This window comes from Peromyscus eremicus, chromosome 5 (genome assembly GCF_949786415.1).
Source record: "Peromyscus eremicus chromosome 5, PerEre_H2_v1, whole genome shotgun sequence".
Lineage (NCBI taxonomy): Eukaryota > Metazoa > Chordata > Mammalia > Rodentia > Cricetidae > Peromyscus > Peromyscus eremicus.
Genome location: NC_081420.1, coordinates 136,561,079 through 136,584,734, shown reverse-complemented (window position 1 = coordinate 136,584,734; position 23,656 = coordinate 136,561,079). Strand labels below are relative to the sequence as shown.

General features: G+C 53.2%; 2 protein-coding genes across 3 annotated transcripts; one reads left to right on the top strand and one right to left on the bottom strand.

Moving 5' to 3' along the window:
• Positions 1-62: 62 nt before the first annotated feature.
• Positions 63-8,054, top strand: Znf319 (zinc finger protein 319). The gene is made up of 2 exons (XM_059264601.1): positions 63-489; positions 2,289-8,054. The coding sequence occupies exon 2, from the start codon at positions 2,546-2,548 to the stop codon at positions 4,289-4,291; it is 1,746 nt and encodes a 581-aa protein (XP_059120584.1). The 5' UTR covers positions 63-489; positions 2,289-2,545; the 3' UTR covers positions 4,292-8,054.
• A 2,767-nt stretch (positions 8,055-10,821) lies between these two features.
• On the bottom strand, positions 10,822-16,465 carry Spmip8 (sperm microtubule inner protein 8). Of its 2 annotated transcripts, none has more exons than XM_059262707.1 (8): positions 16,349-16,465; positions 15,314-15,538; positions 12,885-12,946; positions 12,467-12,641; positions 12,152-12,213; positions 11,981-12,045; positions 11,773-11,805; positions 10,822-10,989 (listed from the first exon to the last, which is right to left on the bottom strand). In XM_059262707.1, the coding sequence occupies exons 2-8, from the start codon at positions 15,534-15,536 to the stop codon at positions 10,959-10,961; spliced, it is 651 nt and encodes a 216-aa protein (XP_059118690.1). In that variant the 5' UTR covers positions 15,537-15,538; positions 16,349-16,465; the 3' UTR covers positions 10,822-10,958. The 2 variants fall into 2 exon arrangements, with proteins under 2 accessions (XP_059118690.1, XP_059118689.1); XM_059262706.1 differs by having other exon boundaries at positions 16,352-16,465.
• Between the last annotated feature and the right edge of the window lie 7,191 nt (positions 16,466-23,656).

The following is a 23,656-nucleotide window of genomic DNA, read 5'->3' as shown; positions in this document are numbered from 1 at the left end:
CTGCGACTGGACCCGGGCGTCTCAGCTCTGTAGGCTTCCGTGAGCGGATCCCGAGGCTCCAGCCCCGCCCCTCCGTACCCACAGGCTCGGGCCCGAGGGCCCGCGGGTCCCCGGCAGGGGGCGGCCTCGCACCGTGCCGCGGGCTCCTCCGCAGCCGCCGCCCGGGCCGCGGCTCCTCCCCCGGCCCCGCCTCCCCTGCCTCGCGCCGCCCGCCAGTCCGCCGGTCTCTGCAGGATCGTCGGTCTGTCCGCTCGCTCGTCCCTCCGCTGCCCGGGTCCCGCTAGCCCGAGTGCGCGAGTCGATTCGTCGGTTCCGGCCGTCACAAACCCGTCTCTCGCCCCTGGGCTGCCCGCCTCTGCTACGCGAGGCCGGGGATTGGCGGGGCGCGTAGGCCGCACCGCCGCGGATGGAGCCGGAATAAAGAGGCAGCTGAGAAAGCAGCTGGTCTCCGCTCGCCCCGCGCCTGACCCCACGGGCGGCCTGGAGCAGGTGAGCTGCAGGGCATCCGGGGCTGCATCTGGGGGCCACTCCAGTGCCCACTGCACCTCGGGAGAGCCTCCTGAGCTCTGGGGCGGCCCAGGCTAGGCCTGGAAGCACAGTCGCTTCCCGGGCACGGTTTAAGGCTCTGGGGCCTTCCTCGGCCCGAGCCACCCCTTTCTCAGGCCTTTCCCGGGCCGCTGCGGCTGGGCCATCCAGAGCAAGAGCTGACAGGAGGCAGCCCAGCTGGGCCTGATGGGAGGTGACCAGCTTTCATTCAGTTACCCGGAAAAGAAGGACTGGGGTGGGGCGCAGGTGGGGGCTTCTCCTTGCCTTCCCTCCCCTTCCCTACTCTCTCCTTCCCTTTGCGGAGTGATCTGAGAGTGTTCCTGGCTTCACCTTTCTGGAGAAGGGTCAGGGTAGGCAGTGGGGTTGCTCCGGGAGGTGGGGAGTGGGGGTGGCCGCTGGGGCTGACAGCCATTCATACCCCCCCAAAAGAATAATAATAATAATAATAATAATAATAATAATAATAATAATGATAATAATAGTAACACACAGTTGGATTGGTACAGTTAGACCAGACAGTTCAGAGCAGTCCACCTCTCATTTCTACCTTAGGAACGCTTAGCATGACCAGCTGTGCTGCTTGTTCATACTTCTTGGTACTATACCAACGCAGTAGCGCCTTTATTCTGTCCTTTCCCAGGAGATGCTGAGGATGACAACTTTTAGCTTGATTCTTTTGTTTCTTCAGCGGAACAGTTAGAAGCCAGACTGGCTTGTGGGGTCAATCTCTACCTTCTTCCTCTTAGAGAGAAAACTTACAGACTTTTCAATCTTAAGTGGCAGATGAGCCGAGAACCTGGAAAGGTTGCCTTTAGTTCCAAAAGTTCCTCCCTCTCTCTTTACACTCCTCAGAGTGGTGAATTAGAGATTTGCTGGGGTTGGGTGGGCTTTATCTTGCATTGATTACTGTGAGTGTTTTGGACCTGGAGGAGAAACACCCTGTGGCGAGCTTTATCATGTATAACTCAGGCAAACAGGACACTTTCTTACATCGTGTTCCTCTGGGAGATGATTAGAATACAGAAGTTCAGCTTGGAGGATCTCCACGCTGGGTGGAAGATTTCCAGGCCGGGCAGAGAGTCTCCACACTGGGTGGGGAGTCCACGCCGTGTGGGTCTATGAACCTCTCATTTAACCCTGCTTGCCAGTAGTTCAGGGCCCTGCAAGGCCATTCATCCTATTATAACTAGAGATGCATGTGCCCAGGGAAAGGCCTGGAGTGCAGGTGAAGAGGATCATGGACCAGTCCCTTGAAGGAGAGGGTTTTTAGGTAGTCTTTAATATTAGCTCCCAGAGTCCGTTTGCCTTAGGACTGGTGCCTTGGGGGTGTGGCTTCCCTCTGCTAGCCAGCTTCTCTGGTCTCTAAGTAGTGGTGTCCTCATGTTAATGTGAAAGGGGCTGGCAGGCCTTTGGGACAGGCCACCCCAGACCCTGTGAGACACCTGACTGAATAAGGCCATATGGAAACTAGAGGGGATTTGTGGAGGCTGAGATGCCCTGCTCGAGAATGGGATTGAAGAAAATGGGCATGGAAATAGCTCCCTTCCCCTCTGCATGGAGGAGTAGAGCTGCTACCAGACTTCTTGGATACCATGTGAAGGGGGTAGGTTTGCAGCCCTGAGCATCTCCCTCCCCTGAGGTAGCTTATGTCCATGCAGTGAGTGTGGGCGGCGGCACAGGAAGAGGGAAGGGAAGGGCCACTTGTTCCTGCCTCAAGTTCACTGTGTCTCTCTTCCCTACAGAGCCGATTACTGGGGAAGGCAGAGCCTTCTTGGCATTGCTGGGACCCTGTCTCGAAGAGCCCCTGTCCTGTAAACACTGCCTTGTAGCTCTCTTCTTGGCTAATGACAAGGGCTATCTGACCAGTCTCCTCTGTGCCTTGTGTGAGGTTCTTGTCCGCCCCTGAGATCCATCCGGTAGCTTCTCTCTCAGGGTTGGGTTCACCTTAAGCGGGAAACTGAAGCCATTACTGTCCAAACCCAGTTTCATCTTCCCAAGCATGTCGGAAAGCTGGCAGCAGCCGCCACAGGCGCAGGCACCACAGGCGCAGGCACCACAGCCTCAGCACCATGCAGAGCCACCGCCGGCCCTGGCTGAACACTCGCTGCCCCCAGGAACAGCTGAGAACCCACTAGGCTGTGCTGTCTATGGCATACTTCTGCAACCTGACCCAGGCCTGCAGCCCCCACAGCACGCACCTCTGCCAGCAGGGGAGCCAGGCCCCAAATGTGGTGTGTGTGGCCATGACCTGGCACACCTCGCCAGCCCACACGAGCACCAGTGCCTGGCAGGCCACGACCGCTCATTCCAGTGCACACAGTGTCTCAAGATATTCCATCAGGCCACCGACCTGCTGGAACACCAGTGTGTGCAGGCTGAGCAGAAGCCTTTTGTCTGCGGTGTCTGCAAAATGGGCTTCTCCCTGCTCACCTCACTGGCCCAGCACCACAGCTCCCACACTGGCATGGTGAAGTGCTCCATCTGCGATAAGACCTACAAGCCAGCTGAGGGCGCTGAACCAGCCACCACTACTGCCCCGTCGCTGCCCCCAGCACCTCCACCCACTAATGTGGCCCCCGCGGAACAACCCGAAAAGCCCTATAGCTGCCCCATCTGCCAGAAACCCTTCAAGCACCTGTCGGAGCTCTCCCGGCACGAGCGGATCCACACTGGGGAGAAGCCGTACAAGTGCACTCTGTGTGACAAGAGCTTCAGCCAGTCCTCCCACCTGGTGCACCACAAGCGCACACACAGCTCCGAGCGGCCCTACAAGTGTGCTGTCTGCGAGAAAACCTTCAAGCACCGCTCCCACCTGGTGCGCCACATGTACGCACATTCGGGGGAGCACCACCTGTTCCGCTGCAACGTGTGCGAGCTGCATTTCAAAGAGTCGTCCGAGTTGTTGCAGCACCCTTGCACCCCGAGCGGTGAGCGGCCCTTCCGCTGCGGCGAGTGCCAGAAGGCCTTCAAGAGGCCATCGGACCTGCGGCAGCATGAGCGCACCCACAGTGCCGAGCGGCCTTTCAAGTGTGACCTGTGCCCCATGGGCTTCAAGCAGCAGTATGCGCTGATGCGGCACCGGCGCACGCACAAGACGGAAGAACCCTTTAAGTGTGGCCTGTGTGAGAAGGGCTTTGGGCAGCCCAGCCACCTGCTCTACCACCAGCACGTGCACACCCTGGAGACCCTCTTCAAGTGCCCCGTGTGCCAGAAGGGCTTCGACCAGTCTGCTGAGCTGCTGCGGCACAAGTGCCTGCCGAGCTCCACAGAGCGGCCCTTCAAGTGCCCGGTGTGTAACAAGGCCTACAAGCGGGCGTCTGCCCTGCAGAAGCATCAGCTGTCTCACTGCGCTGCAGCGGAGAAGCCTCTGCGCTGCACCCTGTGTGAGCGCCGCTTTTTCTCCTCCTCGGAGTTTGTGCAGCACCGCTGTGACCCTGCCCGGGAGAAACCACTCAAATGCCCGGACTGTGAGAAGCGCTTCAAGTACGCTTCCGACCTGCAGCGTCACCGGCGGGTGCACACGGGTGAGAAGCCCTACAAGTGCCCCAACTGCGATAAAGCCTTCAAGCAGCGCGAGCATCTCAACAAGCACCAGGGAGTGCACGCCCGCGAGCAGCAGTTCAAGTGTGTGTGGTGTGGCGAGCGCTTCCTGGATGTGGCGCTGCTCCAGGAGCACAGTGCCCAGCACAGCGCGGCGGCCGCAGCTGCGGAGGGCGCCTACCAGGTGGCGGCCTGCCTGCCCTAAGGCCCGGGGCCACCACCTGCCCTGTCTAGTCTCGCCTGCTTGCAGCTGCATGGCAGCAAGCCTGTCAGCCAGCTCCCTCCTCGGTGAGGACCGAAGGGTCCTGGGCAGGTGGAGGGTGTGCATGTTCAGTACCGGCACCAGCCCGGCCATCAGAGGAGCCAAACTGCTGTGGCCAGACCAGATTCCATTGACCTCTTCCCCACGACAGGACTTGCTTTCTGAGAGCCCTGCTGTCCTCCTTATCTGTAAGGAATTTGAATCCCACCTGTAGTCAGGTGCCTCTCTGCCCAGGTATGAGGGATGCCAACCCAGCCTTCCCAAATTGTTCAGCCTAGTTAGAAGCCAGGTGGCTTGACAAGAAGAAAATAGGGTTTCTCCTCAAATTGCTTTTTTTGCGGGGAAAGGCCAGCTTTGTGACAGTTCTGGAGACTTAGAGTGTAGACTGTGAGCTGCAGTCCTCTGACTGCCCAGCTAGAATGAATGTGCCCCAACCGCAAGTTTCTGATAGTTAAGCTATGTAGGATAGGAGTCTTTGGGCAGGGTGTGCTTGGAGATGAGGGGTCCAGTCAGGGTGGGGGAAGCAGGAACATTCCATGACACCCTCAGGCCAGCCCGTGCTGTCGGCAGGGAAAGGGACACAAGCAGCCTGTGTGCTGAGGGTGATCCCGAGTCTGTGGAAGCCCCCTCCTCGCTGTGAGTAGTTCTAAGCTTCAGGGAAAGTAACGTTCCCTTTGAGCTGCTGTTGTAGGAGGGGAGGGCTGTTAGTCCCCCTTCCCCCTAGCCTCATCTCGGAGGTAGGGAGGAAGGAGAACCAAGCCCATGATTTCCCCAGTAGTTATCAACAGGTCCCTTCTTCCCAAACTGTGTGAACCAAAGTGTCGGGGGCTCAGAGTCGTAGCGTCAGCTTGTCCCAGCCCTGCCTGAGGGCCCAGTGGAGTTCTGAGTACCCAGGGTGAGGAATGGCTTCTCACCCCACAGAGCCCTCCTAGCCCGTGGATTCCATGAGCCATCAGTCCGGCTGTGGGCTTGGCCCCTAAGGATCTTCTGTTGCCAAAACAACCTGCTCTCCTTTGGGTCCTAGAGTCCTCTTAGGTCTTTGGCTCCTCACAGCCTGCCTCCTATGGCAAACTTGGGATCGCAGGGATAAAGGAGCCTGTGGGCAGCATCTTAGCAGGTACGTGGTCAGCTCCATCACTGGACGGCCAGAGCCACCTCGAGCCTGGAGGGTCTTTGTTGTCAAAGTCGTCATTCTGAACCCAGCCCTGCCCATGCCCTCCTCAGCCCCCCTCCCTATCCATGAGTCTTGAAAGAGGACTGACCAGCACCCGAGCCAAGGGCCAGACGGGGAGGAGGACACCGCGCACCTCTCCTCTGAAAGTCCAGCTGGCCGCATGCACCTGCTGTCTGCCCAGGTTCTCGCCTGTGTCCACAGAGGCAGGTTAACACTCTTCTTGGGCTGAATCTTGGTCACAAAGCCTCAAAAGACTGGAACTCAGGCTTACAACAGTCCAGTCCTACTTGCTAATTTTTCCCTTTCATTTTGCATTCTAAAAGCAGTTTGTTATACTATTCATAACATTGTATAGTGTAATTTCATGTCATTTTGGATCATATATAAATATGAGAGTTTGGAATTTCTCAAAGAACGACTCCACTTTAGGTAGCCATTTTGACGTTACCCCACAGTGAGTCTGATGTGTGCTCTGGAAGTAAAGACGTGGCCCGCTGCAGCTCCAGCTCTTCCACCTGTTCTTTCCGAAGGGAATGATGGGAAGTGCAGGGGCTGAGGGTTACACAGGCCAGAGTGGCAGGTTGGGGCTAGGCTTGAAGCCTGAGCTTTGAGGCTGTGTGACCTTGGACTGGTCACTTAACCTCTTTGGGACACAGTTGCCTCATCTGTCAAAAACCAAAAAACAGATTGGGAGGTCAACTTACCTCGCTGTTGTGAGAAGTGCATGGAGACGTTGAGACTCTGAGGGGACGCTATGGACAAGCTGATGGGAGCCAAGTGCAATATACCTCACCCCACCTGACTTTAAGGTTTAACCATAGCCCTTGAGGAGGGAGCTGGACCATGAGAAACCAGCAGCTCATGAAAGGCCAGAAGCTGGAGATGGCAAAACAATTTATTCAGGTGCTCCCTGGAACAGTGGTAAACTCACCTAGCCCAGCTAGCCTGCTCTACCATTCGGTCTGCCCTGCCGTGATCCCTTGGTAGACCGAACCCAGTGCCTTTACCTCAGTCCTTCCACACATTTTTTACTCCATCCTTGCCCATAGCAGTCTGTCTGCAACTCACATACTTTCCATTTCTCAAAGGTCAGGGTGGGGCTAGAGAGAGGGAGAAATAGCCCTCAACCTGGCATCTGAGAGCCAAGGGCGCCCTGTCCTAGGTAAAGGTAGGAAGTTCAAAGGACATGGAGCTACTATACTACAAGTGTTCCTAAGACTGTGTTGTGACCCAGACCTCATGCTTCTCTCATCCCCTGTGTAGCCCTGAGAAGCCAGGAGGTTCCTTCCTGTCACTTCTACCACTCGGCAGCTAACAGCAAGGGACCTTTGTGTCTGTGCCGTGCTCAAGGCCCAGCTTGTTTTCTAGTGTGGCCTAGATAAAACTGCTTGGTGGCCAGCAATGGCCTGAACATTCCTTTGTCCAGACCATTTGGAGGCCCAGGGATTGCCAAAGCCACACAGTGGTAAGTGGCCTGGAGTTCCACCTGCACAGAGGTGCAGGACAGGCAGTGTGGCCAGGACATCCCTGACATTCTGGCTCCAGGTCACTTTTCTGGCTAGGACTGTCCCTGACACCCAGTCTGGCCAGGGGATCAAGGCAACAAAGTGCTCCCCCTGCCCCAGCCGGTGTTCAGCTCCTTGACAGAACCAAACTACTGTTGTCCACCTTCCCAGGCAGGCAGAGAGGAGGGTCCTTAAAGGGCCTGCACCTCCTTCCTGGCTCATAACCCTGCTCTTCCTCCAGAGCAGACTGTCATCCCATCCTGGACTACTGACCCTGTGGCAATCCACCCAAGGCCCCCCGGCCAGACTCTGGTGATGAGGTCTGCAGCGTCCCATCCTGAAGCAAGCATTTTGTTTCTGAGAGGTCACACCCCCAGGAAGAGCCCTGGCTTCTGTCAGTCTACATCCCAGAGGTTTCGTGTCCTGTAAACAGTCTGTGTAGGGGCAGGCTTGTGGGGTCTCTGTCCACTATGTCCTCACCCCACCGTGGCTCTGCATTCCTGCCGTAGTTCCTCCACGACCATAACCGAGCACCTGCTGTTTTCAGGCACAAAGCAAGAACTGCAGACAGAGTTTAAAGGGTTTCGTGAATCAAGGAGGAGGGCTGAGGAGAAGGCCCGGTTAGTGCGGTCCCTGCTGCTCAAGCATGAGGACCTGAGTTGGGATGCCCAGCACCTGTATGGTTGTAACCCTAGGCTGGGGACACAGGTGGGGGAATGACAGGACATACGGACGTTCCTGGAGCTCCTCCCAGTCAGTCTAGCCATTTGGTGAACACTGGGTACAGTGAGACCCTGTCTCGAAAAATGAGATGGGGAGTGATTGAAGATGCTGATGTTGACCTCTAGTCTCCCCATGTCCATGCACCCACAGGCAAACACAAAGCAAAAATGGCCACTGACATCTGGGACTGGAACCTTCTCCACACCCCATCTCACTTGGGCCTGTCCTGCTGTCAGCCCCAGACCCTGGGCTATGATGCACCTTCCCCGTGTTGCTCTGTAATAAACACTACTGTTCCTTTGTAGTAGGAATTTCATTCAGTCCAAATGTGCTTGCATTGGCTCTGGAGGCCCCAGACCCATTCCTGAACCTCATAATGGTGGTAAAAGGAGCTGGCAACTAAGCCTACTGGCCAGAGATGTGAACCCCTGAAACAGCCGAGGCCCCTGTGCTTGTGGTCTTTGAGAAGAACGGGAGGAGGAGCATGTGAGGCTTTCTGAGACTGGATAGGAAGGGGTGGGGAAAGCGTTTCTGGTGGAAACGTGGCTTTGAACCAAGTTTGGGAGACAAGATCCTAAGGTAGGACAGACCAGCAAGGAGGCATGCTGGGGTCTGTGGTAAAGGCCAGGGAACTGAATTGTGTTCAGGTCCAAAGGCCTAGAGATGAGTTCATGCTGTCTGCACTGTCCCCAAGGTTACAGCAGCAGTAAAGATTTCTAATGGGATCTGTTTATAATGAGCCATGAACCCCTGAAGAGGAGGTCAAGGCCGTGAGGTAGTAGCCACTGCTAGTACTGAGAGCCAATGTCCTTCTCAGGCTAGTCTCAAACTCCTGGGCTATTTGTCATGCCTCAGCCTCCAGATCATCTGGGAACTGTATGTGTATGCCATCAATCTTGGCTTCTTAGTTTCTAATGGGACATCCCTTCCAAGCCCTGGTCTTCGTCCCCAGTCCCAGGAAGCCCCTGTGCTTTCCTCCCCACACGTGGCCTGTTCGTCAGAGCAGGAAAGAAGTAGAATGCAGTGGTCACAATCTCACTGCCTTCGATTCCCAGCAATCACACCTTCCTCAAGCCCATTTATTAGATTTAGTGAATGAGTGTTTTACCTGCGTGTATGTATGTGCACCACCTGTGTGCCTGGTGCCCCTGGAGGTCAGAAGAGGGGGGTTATATCCCCAGGAATTAGAGTTCAGATGGTTTTGAGCCTCCATGTGGGTGCTGAGAACTGAACCTGGGTTCTCCAGAACAGCAGCCAGCACTCAGCCTCTGAGCCATCTCTTCAGCCCCAAGTCCATTTACTTAACCAGCTATAAAATGGATTTAAACGACTTACCTCATGGGGACTGTGAAGCGCTTAAAAACTTAATAAAAAGTATGTACTCAAGTGGCTTTGCTTATGCTTTCTACGCCCTTAGTTCTTAGGCACAGTTTCTGTTTCTTGTATTTATAAAGTTGGTGTTAGACGCACAGCCAATGGACAGGAACCTCAATTACTGCTGTGGGCTGACCCTTGCAGCGTCCTGGACTAGAGGAATGTGGCTTGGACTTTAAAGGGCTTGGCTTGCCTACCTGTTTTTCCCACTGGACTCAGAACACTAATAAAGCCAGGGTGGCCACTTGTCTGTGTCACCTGAGCTTCAGTAGATCGCTGGCCCAGGCAAAGGCCTCAAAGCTGGGCCACATTATGTGGTGAACTATCCTAGTCAGACTGGGTCAAGGATGCAGGCCCAGAAAAAACAAATTAAATAACTCCCAGTCACCCAGTTCCTCCTTGCACCGTCAGCGTGTTCACGAGCATTCCTGTGACCATTCTCACCCAAGGCAGGGCGTCGGCATCCCTGCTGGGAACCTTGGGCAGGTCCATTTCTTCCGTCATTTGGAAGGAACACCCCAGGTGGCTCTGCCATTGGCTTCCCAAAGCTCTCCACTGGGTTTGCATGAAGGAGGCAAATCCTCCCATGTCTCTGCCCTGTTGTCAGCAGAACACCAAATCCTAGATGATGATGTATTCTGACCCGTGAGGCCATTTTCCTCCCGATTCCTTCCTCCTGAGACCTTAGCCTTGCATGCAGCCACTGTGCAGTGGATTCAGGAAGGAAAGGGAATGAGTGATGCATTCCTAACCCCTATGGATGCCAACTTTGCTGAGGATAAGATGAAAACAAGGGGTCTATCCTTGGAAGACACAATGGCATGTGGACACGTGACTTCGAACATGATTTCAAGTTTGGGGGTATCTGAGACTCCAGGGAAACTCCAGGAACAGAAGTCCCATCCTGAGTTCTTGAGCTTAGTGGCTATTTGTCCCAACTGGGACCTCTCCCTTCAGTTTGCCCTCTGGCGGGGTGAGGCATGGAAGGCCCAGGAGCTATGTACAGATGCCAGCTGCCCTAACCTAGCACTAGGCTGTGAGACCCTCTTCACTGGGGGTTCCCCTGCACCTAGGCCATCATGGCCACTATCACAGGAGGGGCTCAGGACTAGGGTGTATGTTGAGGGACAAATGAGGGCTAGTAGAGCAAATGGCCTTCTATTTAGGCGATAAATTTCTAGTGCCTTGAAGAGCCCAGAATGTTCTCACACACCTCATCCAAGTTTATATTTGAAACCTGCTGCTTCGTAGGGAATAGATGGTGCAAGGCTAATCTGCTCACTTCCCTGCAGGGAAGCTCTGGGTACCAGGAACCCCCAAAGCACACCAGTATGGTAAAGATTCCAGAAAGGTGTCACAGATCCCTCTCTCTGCCCCTCCTTTCCTCTTAGTGCTCAAACTCAGGTGGAAGTTGCAAATTCAGGATCTTGGTTAGGGGTCACAAGTAAGGGACCAGGAGCATAAGGGAAACCCAGATCCCAGCCTGCCCTGTGCCTCAACCCCAGCTAGACTTGAGGCTTAGGTGCTGACAGTCTACCCAAGGCCACAAGACATCCTTCACCAGCCCCTACATACCCTCTTCCCATTCCCCAGGAGTTGGTGAAGAGCAGACAAGGGTAATACACTATCAGCTGTGTTCCTGACCCTTCCCCAGACCCCCCCCCCCCCCACACACACACATAGAGGCCTCCGACCTCTCCAAAGAAGCATTATGTTTATTTCTTGAACTGAACTCCTGGGGAGATGGGTGGTGCCACCGTATGCCCTATGTCCTGCTAGGGGACCTGAAGTGGCACAGTCCAGCCACAGAGGGATCAGCCTTCCCCCCCACAGACTAATGCCAGGGAGTCAGATAGTTAACGCGACTGTGGAGAGAAAGAGAGGTGAGATGGGGACTCCAGAGTGCCCCGAAGAAAACTCAGGTTTTTCTTCCCTCACTCCATCCCCACCCCAAAGCCCACCTCTCTACCCTCAAGGATCTAAAAAACAGTTTCCATCTAGGCTATGTGCCCAAGAGCCTTCAATGGCTCCCTATTTCCTTTTGCATGTTTTTGGCTATTTTCTTCATCTCTAATTTACCTCATACTATTTCCCAATGACTCCTCAACGTCAGTTGCTTCATGGGTTTTCAGTCATGTATGAATCTACTTTGGCATCACGCAGTAACAAAACCCAAAGTTTTTCTGTGTATGGGCTGGGGGAAGGCAACTTTCAGGAATAGGAAAGGGCGACACTCTGGATGCTACAAGCTAGAGGTGAAGCGGAGTGTGTGCTGTAGGGAGAGACAGAGTGTATGGTTGTGCGAGTGGGGGCAGGTGTGTGTGTGTGTGTGTGTGTGTGTGTGTGCGTCCACCACGGAGTCTGCCGCACAGGGTGAGGCTGGAGGGATGCCCTAGAGCTTCTCAGCACTTCCACTTTGTATCTGACCCTGTTGGGGGCGCTACCATGCAGCGGGAAGCAGATGGCAGTTTCTTCCTTCTCCATCCTCCCAGCTCCCCCACCTTCCGGCCTCCTCTGGGCCAATCCTGGTGGGAAATGCACCCCTAGCCCGGGCCCACTAAGCTACAGGTTGAGCGCTGGTCGAGCATCCTCAGGCCCCGCCCCCAGGGGGCGTGGCTGGCTGCGGCCAGGGCGGGGCCATTCTCTACCTGTAGTGGGAGCCAAAGCGTCGGAATGCGTTCCTGCAAAAAGAACCGAGAAGAACCCTGCTGAACTCGGCTCCCAGAGCTTGAAGGTGCCAGGCACCCGCTGACAGGTGCCGATTCGGTAGAAATTAAGTATCTACCCAACACCTACGTTCCCCCTCCCCTGCTCGGGGATTGGGGTCCCAAAGGGGTCCCGCGTGGTATCACTTACAGCGAGTCGAAAGGCATGGGCTTCTGTCCATAGCGGTCCAGGCTGGGGTTCTGGTTGAGGCAGTACTGGGGCGGGCCACAGGGATGGGGACCCGTAAGCCCTCAAGGCGCGGACCCAAGCAGCCGCTCCCTCCCAGCCACCCGGGCCGGGTCAGCGTGCATCCTTCCCTACCCGCCAGTTCTGGGTCACGTCAGGCTTCAAGTACCGCACCGCGTAGCCACTGAAACTCTCCACTGTGGAGAGAACCCACCTTGGGGACCTAGATCCGAACAAACCTGGCCCGCCCTCATCTAAGCCCCGCCCCGCCCGAGCCCTGCTCGGCTCTCAGGCCCAGCCCCCGCGGCTCCCCTGACCCCCCACCCCGGTCCCTGTGCCTGCGTTGCTGGTCCTTGGACTCATGAACCTCATCCTTGCTTTAGACGCGCCACCGAACTGCGGGAGATCCCCCCCCCTCTCAAGAGCACCCCTTGTGATTGGTGGACTGACCCCTCTTGTTGGCGCAAGGCAGCTTGAACTCCCCGGACCTGGACACGAATTTAGACCAATCTTCGATGGCACGCGTGTAGCAGGGCCAGTCGACCCGGTTGATGCCTGGCGCGATGGGCACCATCTTCCCTTCGCGGTACTTGTGACAGAGCTTCCGGCCGGTCGCTGTGAAGTCCTACGGAATGATGGATCAGAATGGCAGATGCAAGATCCTGGGGGGCTTCTTAGGCCTGAGCTGACCTTAAGCCCATTGAACTAAGGGAATGCAGGAAACCAGGGCCTGGACTGCGTCGGGGTGGAAGTCCCAGATAGGCAGCTTATACGCTCAGGCATTAGGGCCTGGAACCAGAGGTGCCTGGGCCCGGGTACAGACTGGTGCTACTGAGCCCATCCAGGGCTGAAGACAAAGGACACTCACCAGGCATTGCAGGGGTTTGTTGGGGACTCCCAGGAGTGTAAAGTGGGCCTTGTTAAAGTCATCTGTTGAAAGATGATAAAGTTGTTTCTTTCGGGAACCCTTACAGGCCCACACTAGAGGTCCGCACTATGCACCTTAAGAGAAAAATGTTTTGCCAGGTGTGGTGGCACATGACTTTACTCCCAGCTCTCAGGAGTTCAAGGCCGGCCTGATTCTACGTATCACGTTCGAGGCCAACCAGGGCTACATAGTGAGAGTCTGTCTCAAAGGAAAAAAACAATGTTAGTTTTTATACATTTAAGATAAAACAATATCGCTGGGCAGTGGTGGCGCACGCCTTTAGTCCCAGCACTCAGGAGGCAGAGGCAGGCGGATCTCTGTGAGTTTGAGGCCAGCCTGGTCTACAGAGCGAGTTTTAGGACAGTCAGGACTACACAGAGAAACCCTGTCTTGAAAAACAAAAAGACAAAACAAAACAAAAAGGTCAAAAGTCAATAGTACATGGTTCTCCAGGGCCTGGTTGGGTGGACAGATGGAAATAGAAAAGATCAAGTTGAGTGAAGTAACCCAGCCCCAGAAAGATAAATGCCACACATTCTCTCTCCTCTGAAGTTTCTAACTTCAAGTCTTTGGATGTGAGTACATAACCTGGAGTAACTACGGAAACCAGGAAAATAAGAAGAGAACACAGGTGGGAGGTGACAGAGAAGGAAATAGAGTACAAGTGAGGTAAAGGAGGAAGTGGGAAAAACAAAGGGCCATTAATGGGAGGGTAAACACAGATAGAGGGGGGAAGAGATAAAATAACAATAAAGATATCATACTATTATTTAACCACATAAAAATACCCATAATATGGGCTGGAGAGATGGCTCAGAGGTTAAGAGCACTGGCTGCTCTTCCAGAGGTCCTGAGTTCAATTCCCCGCAACTACATGGTACCTCACAACCATCTGTAATGAGATCTAATGCCCTCTTCTGGCTGGCAGGCATACATGCAAGCAGAACACTGTATACATAATAAATAAATCTGTAAATTAATTAATTAAATAAAACAGGGTTTCTCTGTGTAGTTTTGGTGCCTGTCCTGGATCTTGCTCTGTAGACCAGGCTGGCCTCGAACTCATAGAGATGCGCCTGGCTCTGCCTCCCGAGTGCTGGGATTAAAGGCATGCGCCACCACCACCCGGCCTCCAGGGGAGATTTTAAGATGTGCTAGTTAAGAGATATTGTGGTATTGTTAACTTTCCTAGATATGGTAATGGTATCCTGTCATGAAGGAGGCTGTTCTTGCCACTGGGAACTACCTGGCAAAGCTTTGCATGTGTGTGTGTGTGTATGTGTGTGTGTGTGTGTGTGTGTGTCAGAGAGAGAGAGAGAGAGAGAGAGAGAGAGAGAGAGAGAAGAAAAAGGAGATGAGGAGGAGGGAGAGGAAAGGGGGTACAGGAGAGAGAGAGATGGAGAAAGGGAGGAAAGCCAGAGTGATGGCGTGTGAATACAAACGCACTGAACAGACCTTGGGGTGGACAGAGGGAAAGGGCAAAAGACCGTGTTTCTATATTGAGTGTGGTGGTTGTGGGCCACCAATCCCTGCTGATCCAGAAGTTGAACAGGGAGGATAGCTTGAGTCCAGGAGTTCAAGGCCAGCCAGGACAACATAGCAAGTCACTGTCTCAAAGAAATGATGGCACGGGGAGGTAGCTCAGATAGTAAGGTGCTGGCTGTATAAACACGAGGACCAAGGTCTGGTCCCAGCACCCACATAAAAAGCTGAGCGTGGTGGTACACACTTGTCTTTATAGTGTGGGGAGAAGACAGGAGGATCCCTATGTGTGCCGGCCAGCCAGTCTAGCTAGCTGACGAACAGCAACCGAAGAACACCACCTGAGGTCATTCTCTGAATTCTATGTGCATGCACACGCACACGCACACGCACCACTTGAGCCCTCCTCTACCCCATGACAGGCCAGTAAGAAGATCAGACATGTCTGAGACAGGAGGAGCAGAGTTTAAGGCCAGCCTGGGCTATGTGTTGAGATGCAGTAGGGGAGGCACCTCCAGAATTGCAAGCCAAAGAAACCCTGTTTTGTTAAAACCTAAAGGAAATAAAAGAACACTGCCACCCACAGCAGCAGCCCAGGGGCATCTGCTGATCAGCCATTCAGTACAGGCAACCTACCCCTCACCCTTAGTTCATATTGCCTCACATAGCCCGGGGAGGCAGACTCTGTACGCTCTCCATTTTTTCTACTCAGGAAGTAGAGGCCAGACCTTGGAGGAACTTTCTGGAAGGGAGTAGAGAGCTGGACCGACCTCTATCATTCTTTCACTTGCCCCCAGCCTTTTCCGCCAAGATCTCTATCTTGCGAGCAACCCTGGCTCCAAAGGCAAACGGGAGACCCTGAGCTGCTGGTGGCCACATGGCCTGACCTTTGGAGCAGTAGGTGGAAGACTGGGAGTGCTCATCCGAGAGGCAGCCCTTGACAGTGTCCATATCCATGCGCCGCAGGGTGGGCAGGACGGGGTGGTAGAGTTGGTGCTTCACGCCGGCGAGTGGGTTACGCACGCGCTCTATCGGGAGGAGGATGGCTGGCGAGGCGTACACGTGGGCGGAGCCATCGTCCCAGGGCTCCAGGTCGATGATCCGGGCCATCGCTGGGGAGCAGAGGGGTTGAGTTAGATGCCCTTCCATGTAGGCACATGTTCTTGGCCTGTGTTGATTTAACTATTCATCAAGCACTGATTGAGTATCTTCTGTGTGCCCGGGGATTTTCAGGAACTCCACTTGGGCAGCAGGGACATCCAAACAACAGATATATGTGTGCCTGCGCGCGCGCGCGCGCACACACACACACACACACACACACACACACACACACACACATACACACTGCATGCACCCAGGGCTATGAGGGAAGTCAGCACAGAGCGTGTGTGGGTCTGAGAGGCCTGAAGTTGGGGTACTCCAGGAACTGTGAGGTGAAAAATATTGAACAGGAAAAAGCCACAGTAAAGCCATTTAGAATGTAGCTTAGAATGCTGTGTGGCTTGTGACACCAGGTAGCCAACTCTTGGCTATATCTAGCATTTTCCCTAAATGCTACAGATAGATGAGACTGTTTTAAAGGGGGAGAAACATGACAGATCTGAATTAGAAAAAGATGAATGTCTACCTAGTGCCTCTCTTTTAAGAAGCAGACATACCCTGGCGTCCCCCTTTAGTTATTTACACCTTAGTGAGAATGTGTTGACTTTACTCCTTGACCCCCAAGTTAGAGGTGAGAGATGGAGATGGTGCTAGGTAGGCAGGAGAAGAGAGGAACTTGACCGTGGAGGATCAGGGAGGGGCATGGTGATAAAGTATGGGAAGCTGTCTCAGAGAAGACGCTACATGAGGAAGGGCAGGATGGTAGAACAGAGAGAAAGGAGGAGCGCTCCCTGCAGTCATCTACCCACAGCCACTACTACCTCGTCTGCAGGGCCCAGGCCCAGGTACACAGGCAGGGAAGGACCTTCTCCTTTTCTGCTGCTCGGCGGGCAGAGGAAGGGAGATGGGCAGGCCTTGTGGGCAGCTGCGGGGTGAGGAGCACCACAGAGACAATGACCAGTGCAGCCTGATTGTGAGGACGCGGCAGCTCCCAGGTAACCCTGTCAACACAGGCTGCAGAGCTCCCTCGGCACTTGACACCCAGTCCCTGAAGCTTGGGGGTCTCCATGGCTGCCACACCAGCCAAGCATCTTAGGAAATGTCAGAGCTGGGGCTCTATGGAGGTGACCTGGCCACACCAGGGCAGGGAGAGCTGCTGGGCCCACTCACGGCCGTGTCACTGTGCTTGCTAGCTCAGCTTGACACAAGTTATAGTCACCTGAGAGGAGGGAATGCCAGTTGAGAAAAGGCCTCCAGAAGATTGGGCTGTAGGCTAGCCTGTAGAGCATTCTCCCCCTCCCCCACCCCTCTTCTCGACAGGATTTCTCTGTGTAACTTTGCTGGAACGCACTCTGTAGACCAGGCTGGCCTCAAATTCACAGAGATCCGCCTGCCTCTGCCTCCTGAGTGCTGGGACTAAAGGTGTGCGCCACCACCACAAGGCAACTGTAGAGCATTTTCTTAATTGGTGATTGATGGAGGAGAACCCAGCCCATGGTATGTGGTACCATCCCTGGACTGGTGGTCCTGGGTTCTGTAAGAAAGCAGGATAAGGGCTGGAGAGATGGCTCAGAGGTTAAGAGCACTGGCAGCTCTTCTAGAGGTCCTGAGTTCAATTCCCAGCACCCACATGGTGGCTCACTACCATCTGAAATAAGATCTGGTGCCCTCTTCTGGCATGTAGGAATATATGTAGACAGAACACTGTATACATAATAAATAAATCTTAGGAAAAAAAAAAGAAAAAGAAAAAGAAAAAAAGAAAGCAGGATAAGCGAGCCATAGAGAGCAAGCCCTCCATGCCTCTGTATCAGCTTCTGCCCTGTTTGAGTTCCTATCCTGGCTTCCTTCAATGATGAACAGTGGTTTGGAAGTGTAAGCCAAATAAAGCCTTTCCAAGTTGCTTTGGTCTTAGTGTTTCATCACAGCAATAGTAGCCCTAACCAGGACAGTGACACTCTAGTACTACTGCCTCTCTCTGGCCCCCAAGAGCACTGTTTGTGTTAGGCAGGGACCCTAGACTTTGCAACAGGGCTGCTTGGGAGACTGGAGAGCCTCCTGGCCCCATCCTGTCTCAAGGAAGAGGATGCCAAGCTGTCTTTGGTCTTTGGGTGGAGATTAGCCAGGCTCCAGGGTCAGGGCAGGGATCAGGCAGAGTGGTGGCCTCAGCAGGCCAGGGATTAGCAGGTGATACTCCACCCCTACCCCCCCCACCCCCACCCCATTCCACTCCATCTCACTACCTGGGGAATTGCAACCTCCCTCCTTCCCAGGCTGTTGATATCCTAGCTCAGAACTCAAAGTCCTGGGTTTAGAACAAGGCATCCCAAGGTTTGGAATCCTGGGGTTGCCTATTCTTTTGCATATACTGGCATATGGTTTGCATATACTTACATGCCTTTCAGAATTCCCTGCTGTTAGACTCCTGTAAGATTTGGTGCTGCTCCTTAGGGACCCAGGAACCTAAGGAAGACTTCCTCATACAGAAACTTGCCCAGTGCTGACCCCGATTAGCACCCCAACCTAAAGTCCAACTCTTTTTTTGTTTTGTTTTTGTTTGTTTGTTTGTTTTCCCCAAGATGGGATTTCTCTGTGTAGTCCTGGCTGTCCTGGAACTCGCTCTGTAGACCAGGCTGGCCTCAAACTCAGAGATTGGCCTGTCTCTGCCTCCTGAGCGTTGAGATTGAAGGTGTGTACCACCACTGCCCCACAAGGTCCAACTCTTAGTGGCGCACACCTTTAATCACATTACTCAGGAGGTAGAGGCAAGCCTCTGTGAGTTCAGGCACAGCCTGGTCTACATAGTGAGTTCCAGGCCAACCAGGGCTACATAGAGTTATCACGTCTCAAAAAACGCAAAGTTTAAAAAAATACAGAAGGCATATAAACACATAATTTAGTAATTTATAAATTGAGACATATCCTCCACCCCCAACACTGGTAACTGCTACTCAGGTCCAGATACAGGGTACTAACTTTGCAAAAGAGTTTAGTGGTATCTTAAAAAGTGGAATATGAACTAAGCACACTGGCATACAGCTACAACCTCAGCACTCCAGAGGCTGAGTTCAAATCCAGCCATGGCTACACGGTGTGTGAGCCTGTGTTGTTTTGAACTACCCTCCCAGCCAACCAGCTGCCATCTTGGGGAGTTCTGCTGTGCCAATTTGCAAAAGATTATCTCCGCTGGCCTGGCTGACAATTTACATCCTGGGTGGGATGAGGGGCCATGTCACAAGATTCTCACCTGTGTGTATCCAGCCACTCTCTACCATCTGCCATGTGCATCTCGGGCCTAATTGCACACGGCCTCAGAGGGGCTGGAGTCTATAGGTGAGGGAAAACCCTCCTAGGGCAGGGCAGCAAAGCTGCTCATCTATGCAACTATAAGAAAGTCTTCATCCCTGCTGGGAAAAGACTTTCTGCTGTAGACTCTTGGGGGAGGAGCACCCACACTCCAGAAATAACCCCTCACCCACGCTCTGTACGCAAGCCTGATAAATGAATTGGTTCCCCCAGAGTGAACTCTGGTGGAATTGTGCTGGGTTTGTCATTGGGACCTTGGGAGAGGAGGAGCAGAAGTTGCTTATGTTTCCTCCAGGGAAGGAATTTTAGCAACATCCTGTCTCTGTAAAACCCAAACAACAAGGAAGAGAAGTTTACAATATGGTTGCTTCATATGGAAGAGCCTACCCTAGAAACCGTCTGAGAGAAGTGAACACGTGCCGTGAAGACTTGCACACAGATACTCAGAGCAGTGTGGATCGTAGTCAAAAGGTGGAAACAAGCTTGGTGCCCATGGCCAGGAGTCAGACACAAACTGTGGTGTGTCTGGACCACATAGCCATCACCACCTACGGGGAACGAGCCCTTCCCAGGCACCACCTCTTCTATAGCTTTGATCTTCTATTGCAACAGTGAACAGTACATTTCTGTTCCTCGTAAATTACCTGGTTTAAGGTGTTGTGTTCAGTAACCCTGATGCAATAGGTCAATGGGCTTTAGAGGAAGCCCTAAACTAGTTTCATTCAACATGCTACAGCCCGGCTCACAGCTAGGCACACAGTGAGAGCTCCAAAAATTTGTCCTGGATGGTCAGGTTAAGTGTCTGCCCCTTACTGGACGTCTTGTGACCCTGGAACCAACCCAGGTGCCACCACCTCATAGAGCCCCTCTCCCCTGAGCCACTGCTCTTTGCACCCCCCTCCTCCTGGATCTGTATTTCTTCTGAGAGTCCAGCCTCAGTTTACCAATTCGGTCAGTTATCAGCCAGGCCTTGGAACCTGTAATGGTCAAGACCGTTAATTTTGAGTTTCAACTTGGCTGATTACGAATGCCTAGAGAATTGGTAAATCATGACTTCTGGGTGTGTCTAGGAGAGTGTTCCAGGCAAGATTGGCATGTAGGTCATCAAACTGAAGACTCACCCCCCTGTGTGGGTTGGAACTATCTGCTTGGTTAGTGTCTGGGAGGGAACAGGACAGTGGAAAGAGGAGAAACTGTCTCCAACTCTTCTTCCTTAAGTGGGTGTGGTTCTTCCTGCTGCTGCTGGCCTTGGCCTCAGTGTCTGGGTCCTTTGGCCACCTTGGATGCTGTGTCTTGCACTAGCCACCCTTCAGGGACTCTGAGGCCTGGGACATCTAACTGGGACTGTCTCCTAGGCCTTCTGGTCCTGAGACTTCATACTTTCTTGGTTCTCTTTCTCTGGAAATGCTGATAAATACAGATTTTGGCTAAAGGCCCTGTCCTGGGCCAATGGTTCTTGCGATAAAGCTCAAGCTATTAAAGACTCTCCAGAGAGCCTGCTGAGTCCCAGCATGGGTGCTGGAGAGTACGGACACACACCTGTCCCTCTGACTGAGCTGATGGGCTCCTGTCACCTTGAGGAGCCTCCCAGAACCACACAGGCATCCAGGCTGTTCCTTGTTCGACAGCCTCTCTCTGGCTTTGTCAGTGTGTGGGAAGCCGGGCCCCGGCACTGGGACGGTTTTCCTAGCCATGCATAGGGCCCTAAGGCTTGTATCCAGGCCCCTGTTGGACACACTTGGGGGTTGCTGTTGGCTTCCCTGGGCACCAGTCATCTTTCTACCCTGCCCCCCTTCCTGCACATGCTAATCCTTTGCACCCGGCCCATGCCAATTAATCCTGGCTGTGTCTGAGAGGCCAGCTGCAGGGACATTGAGAAGGCAATTCCTGCTAGCAGCTGACATCTGAACAGGTAACTCAAAATGAAGTGGGAGCTCAGCAGGACTCCTTGGGAGACCCCCATGCTCACCTTCTAGCAAGGCATTTAGGAGATGAAGTAGATGTGGCAGAAAGTCTGTGGTGCCTCCTCCCATGGCTTAGACTTTGGTAGCTTCGGGGCAGCCCGAGAAATGTAGACTTGACATCCCCATAGGGTTTGGGGGAACCTAGGAATCTATACTTTCTCTAGCTCCCCAGAAGATTCTCAGAATGCTGGTGGTTCAACACTAGAGTTTTCTGGGTGGCTACCCCCAGGTCCTTTTCCTGCCTCAGCCTCCCTCTTTCAAATTGGAGGGCAGCAAGATGGGCCTCCAAACTCCCATCCAGGGGAAACCTGGGCTAGGAGGCAACTTCCCTAGTAATTTCCAGACAGTTCAGAAATGCAAGCCAGGATTGTTGCCCACTGGTCCTACAGTAGAGTCCAAGAGAAGGCAGTCAAGGCCCAAGGGCAGATCTGAGAGTGAACTCATCTTGGCCGGAGTCACCTTAGCTAATTCCATTGGCCTGAGGATAGCTATCCCCCTTACAGGGAGTAGGGGAGGGCAAGATGGTCAGGAGAATGAGTATTATCAGAGGGGTGTGGGAGCAGGTGTTGAGGAGGGCTGTCCTCAGGTCTGGTTCCCCGGGGCTGCTGGTAGCTGGCTGGGGTCTGTGCATTCTGACATCCCAAACATGTGACCTTGGGAGGAAGTCGCTGTGTCCACACCCCCCAGCCAGCAGGGAACTAGAAGAACCCAGTGGTTATGTCTGGCCCCGGTCACTTTCCTGTATCCGATCTGAATCCACAGCTTAAGCTCTGTCTCCATCGAGGCTGTCCTTGGGAGAAGCTGAGCCAGAGCTGAGCAGCTCGGCAACGGGCTCTGGGAAGCCGGCACTGGGGCAGGGATCCCTGGCCATGCGGCTACTTTTTTCAAAGGTCCAGCAGGTCCAGCTCGGCAACGGGCTCTGGGAAGCCGGCACTGGGGCAGGGATCCCTGGCCATGCGGCTACTTTTTTCAAGGGTCCAGCAGAGACAGGAAAGGGAGATAAAACCTTGGGTAGGCTTGTGTCCTGGGTGGCCTTGCACAGTCCTGTCTACATGTCAGCCTGGATGGTGCCACTGAGCCGTCCTGCGGGAATTCAGTGTCACAGAGCTTGGCTCTCCATTTGCTTAATATCAGTGAGCTAGAAACTGGTCGGAATGTCATTATCAACTGTGACAGAGGTCCAACTGGCATTTTATCTTCAAAGTTAAAAAAATGATAAATGTTGTTATTTATTTGTTTATTTAATTTTGAGACAGGGTCTTACTGTGTAGCTCTGGCTGGCCTGAAACTTGCTATGTAGATCAAGCTATCTTTAAATTCACAGAAATCCACCTGCCTCTGCCTCCCTAGTGCTGGGATTAAAGCACCTGGTTAGTGTTATCTTAGACAATACAGACTTTCTGTTAATAAGTCCCCAGGATTTTCTTTCTGTCATGGGCTTCTGCAGCATAGGACATTCCACAGTCTGTGCTCACACTCAGCACCTGCCCCTGTAGTCATGACCACCCTTATGAAGCCCTTAGCATGGGCCAGTCACTGCCTAGCAGCTGATGTCTGAACAGATAACTCAAAATTAAGTGGAGGCTCAGTCACTGGTCTGAGAATGTTGCTTTTCTCTCTGTCTCTCTGTCTCTGTCTCTGTCTCTGTCTCTCTTGGTTTGTTTTGAGACAAGGTTTCTCTATGTTCCTAGCTACCTGGAACTCACTCTGTACACCAGGCTGGCCTGGAACTCAGAGATCCACCTGCCTCTGCCTCCTGATTGCTGGGATTAAAGGTATGTGCCACCATGCCTGGCTTATCTTAATAGATTTTATCCTCACTCTCTGCTCACAAGGTAGGGACTATCAATGTTGCTTGTTTTTTGTTCAGGCTGACCTGGAACTGCTGGTTGGTCCTTCTGCCTCCACTGCTCAAATGCTGGAGCCTAAGTGGGTACCACCATGCTTGGCTTCAGGGCCCCCACTTTACAGACAGGCAAACAGAGACAAAGGGAGTCTAACTGATCTGCTCATGACAATGCTAGGGCACGTTCCTCTCCTGTTCACACGAACGTACTTCTTCCTCTCTGACGGTCCCACATTCCCCATTATTGGCTGCATTGCAGTTTACTTAATGCAGACCTTACCCATGAGGAGCATTCAGATTCTTTCCAATATCGAGCCTCTGATAACATTGCAGAAATATTTTTATTTATGTATGCTTTATTTGAAATCCCCCCAAAATTGTTCCCTCAGCTTGGAAATGGATAAGCAAAGTATGCAAAATCCGTACCATAGAATACTACTCCACAAGAGAGGTAAATGAATTAGTGAGAGAAACACAGAAAATCTCAGATGCATGTGCTAAATAAAAGAGGCCATACTCAAAGGCCACACATGATATAAAAATTCTGGGACTTCTATATCTGGAATTCTACATTCTGGAATTCAGACTGCAGGGGCAGGAAGCAGATACGCATTCCTGGGGCTAGGGTGGAAAGGGGGATGCTCATAATTGCAGAAACGCTTTTAAAGATTTATTTTTAATGTGTATGTGTGCATATTTCATGTACGTGTGGATGCTCATAGAGGCCAGAAGAAAGTATTGGATCTCATGCATCTGGAGTTATAGGTGTCTGTGAGCTACTTGCTGTGTAGCTCACTGTGTAGCTACTGTGCAGGGAACTAAATATGGATCCTCTGGAAGAGCAGCTGGTGCTCTTAACCACGATACCATCTCTCTAGACCTGCTGCAGGAATATTTTTAAAGATGAGGTGTGGTAAAGGGCATATGCAGTCCACAACATGGCCATGATGAGGAGCGTGCCTGTGAGCATTCTGGTGCCCTTAAAGACTCTCTCCATTACAGGCGTCAGG